The sequence below is a fragment of the Cervus canadensis genome, chromosome 5 (assembly GCF_019320065.1).
Source record: "Cervus canadensis isolate Bull #8, Minnesota chromosome 5, ASM1932006v1, whole genome shotgun sequence".
Taxonomy (NCBI): Eukaryota; Metazoa; Chordata; class Mammalia; order Artiodactyla; family Cervidae; genus Cervus; species Cervus canadensis.
Genome location: NC_057390.1, coordinates 2,922,361 through 2,928,795, shown reverse-complemented (window position 1 = coordinate 2,928,795; position 6,435 = coordinate 2,922,361). Strand labels below are relative to the sequence as shown.

At 46.7% G+C, this 6,435-nt stretch overlaps 1 protein-coding gene across 1 annotated transcript; it reads left to right on the top strand.

Moving 5' to 3' along the window:
- Nucleotides 1–3,981: 3,981 nt before the first annotated feature.
- On the top strand, nucleotides 3,982–6,136 carry LOC122441380 (cytochrome c oxidase subunit 5B, mitochondrial). The gene is made up of 4 exons (XM_043467835.1): nucleotides 3,982–4,164; nucleotides 4,700–4,773; nucleotides 4,948–5,047; nucleotides 5,938–6,136. Exons 1-4 carry the CDS (start codon nucleotides 4,062–4,064, stop codon nucleotides 6,048–6,050), a joined length of 390 nt encoding a protein of 129 aa, XP_043323770.1. The 5' UTR covers nucleotides 3,982–4,061; the 3' UTR covers nucleotides 6,051–6,136.
- The last annotated feature ends 299 nt before the right edge of the window (nucleotides 6,137–6,435 follow it).

The following is a 6,435-nucleotide window of genomic DNA, read 5'->3' as shown; positions in this document are numbered from 1 at the left end:
TATTCTTGCCTGGAGCCTGGCAGGCTACCATTGAAAAGAGTCTGACCGACTGAAGTGACAGCACAGCAGGGCGCAGCACGGGTAACCCTCATGTGTGGAGTTGGGAACTGGGACTCACGTACCCAGCTGGCAGGAGCAGGAACTGCTCCAAACTTTTGGGAACACAGTCTAGCAGATTTTTTTTTTTTAATCACCATGTAGATTTTAAAGTTATTAATATTTTGTCATATTTTCTTCAAAGCTTTAAAAAAATAAAAAAGCTGTACAGATACTATCAAAGCTCTTGACCTGGTTGGAAGCACATAGATTTGTTACCCTGTATAGAAATGTTTGTACTATTTTTTATATTATATTTTGCAATAATTTTTAAAATTTTTGACAGAACTTATTGTTATGCTTGATGCACACATCTTCTGACCCTATTCCTCAGAAATGAAAGCTCCAGAATTTATGGCTACATGATTGGGCTTCTCAGGTGGCAGCAGTGGTAAAGAACCCACTAGCCAATGCAGGAGAATAAGAGACTTTGGTTTGATCTCTGGATTGGGAAGATCCCCTGGAGGAGGGCAAGGCAACCCACTCAGTATTCTTGCCTGGAGAATCCCCATGGACAGAGGAGCCTGGTGGGCTACAGTCCATAAGGTTGCAAACAGCTGGACAGGACTGAAGCGACTTTGCATGTACTAGAGATGTGCAGTGCAGCATTGTTTCAGAGGCAAAAATGTATAAACCATCTGAATATCCATCAAGCAGAAAATGATTACGTAAATTCATAGATATTACTTTCACAGTAGGGACTACTATGCAGTAATTACATAAAATGAGTTAGATCTCTATGTATTGATCTGTGATGCCCACAAAATAAAAAGCAACTTATAATTTGTATAGTAGTGATTTTTCTATTTTATATTCATTTACATGTCTGTACATTTTTAAGAAATATCTCAATATGTGCATTTGCTTGAGTATGACCATTGGAGCACATAGTAGAGATTCTCAATCAGGGGCAACATTGCCCTCCAGGGGACATATGGTAATGGCTGAAGGCATTTTTGGAAATGTCAACCCACTCCAGTACTCTTGCCTGGAAAATCCCATGGACGGAGGAGCCTGGTAGGTTACATTCCATGGGGTCACAAAGAGTTGGACATGACTGAGCAACTTCACTATGAACTATGAAGGCATTTTTGGCTCTCACCACTGGGGAATGCTAATGGTGTAGATGCTGAACATCCGCAATGCACACAGGAAAGCACCTCCCCCCTCAACACCTGCAAAGAATCTTCCAGTCCAAAATGCCAGCACAAAAGTTGAGAAACCCTGGCATAGAGAAAGGAAAAAAAGGATAAACACGAAACTATTAACAATCAACTTGTTCCTTAAAACATATATGTTGTTTGGTTTATTACAATGAGTGTTTATTTTGACCTCTAAGAATTATCCTATAAAAATAAAAAATAATACTCAATAAAAGTTTATTCTTATGGCAAAGACAATGGAGCAGGAAGGAGTGGGAGATTGTTGCCCAAGCCAAGCTGTTTCTCAGGAACAGATCTAGGGGCAGGAGTGTAAACTGAGGGTAATGAGAGCTGGAGGCAGGAGGGGATGGGTGGGGATGCCCTGGAGCCTGGCCCTGCCACTGGAGCTCACCAGCTTAGAGTGAACAATCCCAGGGCTTTTGTGAGTTGAACAGGGTCCTATGATTTGGAAAGCCTACTGTGAGAGGAAGAAACAAGCCTTAACTCTATTTCCATTTTATAGGCTGGAATAAACCATTTTATGATCAAGAACTGTAACATATCAGAAGGGAATTTCTCCCTGGTCTGCTGAGATTTGAGTTAGCAGGTATTTCTTGGCAGAGAATGGTCAATTAAGGTGGGAAAACGAAAATAGCATTCTCTGCTGCAGGTCTAATCAGAATCTTTAAGATACTCGTGTGTTCATCTCCAAAGGGCAGCTCTCAAACGCAGGACTTCCCTATCCTTCACACAAAAGTTCATGCTCCGTCTCTAAGTCATGTCCGACTCTGTGCGACCCCATGGACCATAGCCACAAGGTTCCTCTGTCCACGGAATTTTCCAGGCAAGGATACTGGAGTGGGTTGCCATCTCCTCTTCCAGGAGATCTTCCCAACCCAGGGATCAAACCCTAGTCTCCTGCATCTCCTGCATTGGCAGGCAGATTTTTTTTTCTAACTACTGAGCCATCTGGGAAGCCCTCACTATCTTAACCAAATCTTTTTAACTGAGAGCATCTTCTGAAACCAGGAATCCATGGAATACACTTCAAGAAATACTAACCTAGTCTAATCATAGTTTTACAGATTAGGAAATGGTGGCCAAAACAAAAAGTGACTGAGTTGGCTGGTGGGTTTCATCCCAGAACACGTTTTCCAGACCACTGCTTCTCCCCACCCCAGCATTAAACATCTCACCATAGTTACAAATCAACTATAGATTCTTGGGGAACATTCCTAGGACTTAGGGATTTTTTTTCCAATTTAATTTGGTAGCGTTGCAGTGGGGGCAAGGGAGAAAGAACGGTGGAAGTCATTCAAAGCAAAACTCACCTTTCAATAGAATCAAGACATCTTTGGTCTTAGAGATTTTTTTTCTCCTTGATGGACAGGCACCCATGAAGACTGTGCTCATGTGAAGGGATGCTCCGTCTGGTCCTTTTGAAAATATAACCTGCACAGGGCAGGTGGGAACACCTGGGACTTCAACCCTCCCCAGTTTACCTCAAGTTGATCTCCTTGGGCCAGGGGAAGCCCTACAAAACTGATTCTGTAGATTTTCTCCAAGAAATAAATTTACTGAAGTTTCCTCGATCCTCTTACATGCTGGGCCTCTGCAAGACACTGAGAATTCAAAGAAGAATAGAACATAATTTCTGCTCTAAAGGGTCGTTTTGTTTTGTTTTTTAAATCAGGTAGGGAAACAGACACTGCATGTAGCCAGACTGGGACAGGGCTATACTGACCATGGCAATTAGGGCCTAGAAGCCCATGGAGGGCAGTGTTTACAAAGCCCACCCTAAGAAGCTTGCACACCCGAGCTTGTGGGCAAGGTCGGGGTGGGGGGGAAGCTATGGAAGATGTTTCCAGTTTTCAACGGAGAACTCCCGTCCTAGTACATTCTGGGACTCCATTACCATTAACAACTCCGTTTCCCGCGGAGGAATCTCGCTTATCCTCTTCTTAGTTAACAGCTTCCGGAGGTAGCCACCCCTTTACCCCACATCACCAAGGGCTTTGGTTCTGGGTGTGCTAAGTCGCGTCAGTCGTGTCCGACTGTGCGATCCTATGGACTGCCATCCGCCAGGTTCCTTTGTCCATGGGATTCTCCTGGCAAGAAATACTGGAGTGGGTTGCTGTGCCCTCCTCCAGGGTTGGTTCTGGGAGGGGCTCACAACCTGGCCCACCATCTTTCCCTTCCTCAGCCTCGCCTCAGACCTGGATCTCATCACCTCAAAGCCACAGCTACAGGAAAATGATGCTAGGGCTGCGGGCAGATTCTGTCCAAGTTCTTATAGGTTGGGCCCACGTTCACAGTGACTGTCACACTGCCAGGAGACCCAGCATCACAATTAATACTGTGGCCTTTGGGACGCTACTACTAAATGGGGACCACTTGATGTGTGGCAAGTATCCTGACAGGCACTGGCTTCACGTCTTCCATCAGCAGCCTCCACGTCGCTCGAGGACAACTGTCAGCCAAGAAGCATATGAACTACAGTGGGGCTGCCCCATTCGGATGACGACACTGAGTCTCACAGGCGCAAAACAAGTTGCACCCAACCTCAGCGTTAGCAAACGGCAGCTGCCCAGAAGCCTACAACTGAAACCGTTACTAGCCCCGCCCCTAACCGGGTGCACGGATTGGGCAATGAGGCAGAGTTGCGCAGGCGCAGCCTTTCCTGATGGCCCGCCCCGGAAAGGTCACGTGAGTAAGGCGGACACTGGGCGGAAGGAAGCGGAAGAGGGAAAAAAGCCCTCCCCCGGAAATCCTTTCTGTTTCAGGAGCCTGCTCCCGGAAGTGCTGGTGTTTGTAGCGGGCGTGATGGCGTCAAGGTTACTCCGCCGAGCTGGAGCTTTGGCCTCCCAGGCCCTGAGGGCCCGGGGTCCAAATGGAGTCTCCGTGGTGCGCTCTATGGCGTCTGGAGGTACTCGCCGGCAACGTGCGCCGTTGCCCTCTCGCGGTGGTGTTAGGTCAGCAAAGGCCGGGGTGGGGGAGACCTTTAATCTCCTCTGGACCCCAAAGGCCTGAGGCTCTGCGGACGTCTCCCTGTTATTCTCGACCGCAGCTGCTGCTGATCACCAAAGTGACCCGGCTGCGAAAAATTCCTAAACGGAGTTGCTGGGTGACCTTGGTGGGCAGGGTTTGCAACCGGGGCTTGGAGGGGCCAAGCCGCCCTTCAGACCTGCGCCGGTCTCCAGTTGGATGCACCCCACTAGGACTCTAATTAACCTGCTTTTGGGGGGGAAAAATTGCAGAAAAATCGGTCTCCGTGGTTGAAGGAAGAAAAGATCACCCCGTGTTCCACTTTTGGGTAACTTGACAGGTTCTTAGGGGACAGTGGGTATGGGTAGACTGTGGGAGCCTATGGGCCCGCTAAAACTGTAAGCAAAAATTGACCTATGTGCGTTTTCCCTCTTGATCACTTCAGCCGACATCATAATTATTTTCTTTTCTTTTAGGTGGTGTTCCTACTGATGAAGAGCAGGCGACTGGGCTGGAGAGGGAGGTCATGCTGGCTGCACGCAAGGGACAGGTGAGAAGAATGTTCTGTGCCTTCTGGGAGAGTTCATTGCCTTGGATGGGATCAGAGCAGCCTCCTCTCTGGGGAGCCTTCCCTCCAGGAAACCTGGCTTCTGGTAACAGTAGTGGTAGTCCCTGAGGGTAGGGATCATTTGTCATAATAAACCCTTTATTTTGTTTTTTTCAGGACCCATACAATATACTTGCCCCAAAGGCAACCTCAGGTACCAAGGAAGACCCTAATTTAGTCCCCTCCATCACCAACAAGCGGATAGTGGGCTGCATCTGTAAGTGCTTCTCTACTATTTTCTCACCCTTTTGTTTGTTTGCTTATTCATTTTTTGTCTGTGCAGAATGTGGGATTGTAGTTCCCCAGCCAGGGATGGAATCCACGCCCCCTGCATTGGAAGCACAGAATCTTAACCACTGAACCGACTGGGAAGTCTCTGTTTAAGTTTTTGGGTTTTTTTTAATATTTACTTATCTGGCTCTGCCAGGTCTTCATTGTGAACGTCGGGATCTTTATTACCATGTGTGAGATCTTTTAGTTGCAGCATACAGGATCTAGTTTCCTGACCAAGGATGGAACCCAAGCCCTCTGCATTGGGAGCACGGAGTCTTAGCCACTAGAGCACCAGGAAGTCTTACCCATTTGTCTAATTTAATATCTGTTTAGTATGGAGGATGTCTGTTAGTTTTTTCACATCTGTTGTCTGTGAATGTATATGTGTAAAGATATATGGATAAATGTTTTAAAGGTTTTGACCCTCAGGCTCCTTGCCAAAGTAGGTCACCCTCACTGTAAAGAGGCCTGGAACATCAATAATACTGCCTCAGTGGAGAGGTGGCGTGCAGAAATATTCATCTAGAAAATGCTGTACTTTCTCTTTGCCAGACACCACATCAGGCACTAGGTATACATGCCAAAATGGACCCAGCTTTGGGAGTCTACACATGCAGGGAACTGTGAGAACCTAATGAGGAACTGATAAAGAGGTCAGTTTACTCACAGGTAAACTTGGCCACAGTTCCTTCATCTGAAAAATGGGATCAGCTTGAACTGACCTTAAGGTGTCAACCATAGCTTTATTTGCATCTCAGAGGTGTCTGAGGGCAGTGGGTTAACGGTGAAGGTCCTTCTAGGCTGCATGGCCTTCAGCTACCTTTTTTCTTTCAGGTGAAGAAGACAACAGTACTGTCATCTGGTTCTGGCTGCACAAAGGCGAGGCCCAGCGTTGCCCCAGCTGTGGAACCCATTACAAGCTGGTGCCACACCAGCTGGCCCACTGAGCAATTACAGTAACGCACTCAGAATGTGATATGGAATTTCTTCTTTCCAGTAAAGACTAGTCATTACATTGGCTTCTCCTCCCATAGTTGGTTGGTCTTATTTCTTTCCTGTGTTTTTGGGGGAAGTGTGGGTAATTTTTATGTCAGAAATAGCTATCTGTTAATATTAGCTTGCCATCCCCTTGCTTTTGTACACTGAGATTGTCGATCCCTAAAGCAGTGATGGTGACAATTGGTATGGGGAAAATGGGCTGTGGAGTCAGGCTGACTGGACTTGTAATGTTGGCTTCATCATCTAGCTTTGTCACTGGGATCATGTTCTCTGAGGGTTTAGTAGCTAAGTTGTATCTTCTTTGTGACCCCATGGACTGTAACCTATCAGGCT

Bases quoted from the DNA above. Each gene is read 5' to 3' on its own strand.
- LOC122441380 (XM_043467835.1), top strand. From the start codon at position 4,062: ATGGCGTCAAGGTTACTCCGCCGAGCTGGAGCTTTGGCCTCCCAGGCC. The intron at 4,165-4,699 runs GTACTCGCCGGC...CTTTTCTTTTAG, and splicing joins GCGCTCTATGGCGTCTGGAG to GTGGTGTTCCTACTGATGAA. The intron at 5,048-5,937 runs GTAAGTGCTTCT...TTTTTCTTTCAG, and splicing joins GCGGATAGTGGGCTGCATCT to GTGAAGAAGACAACAGTACT.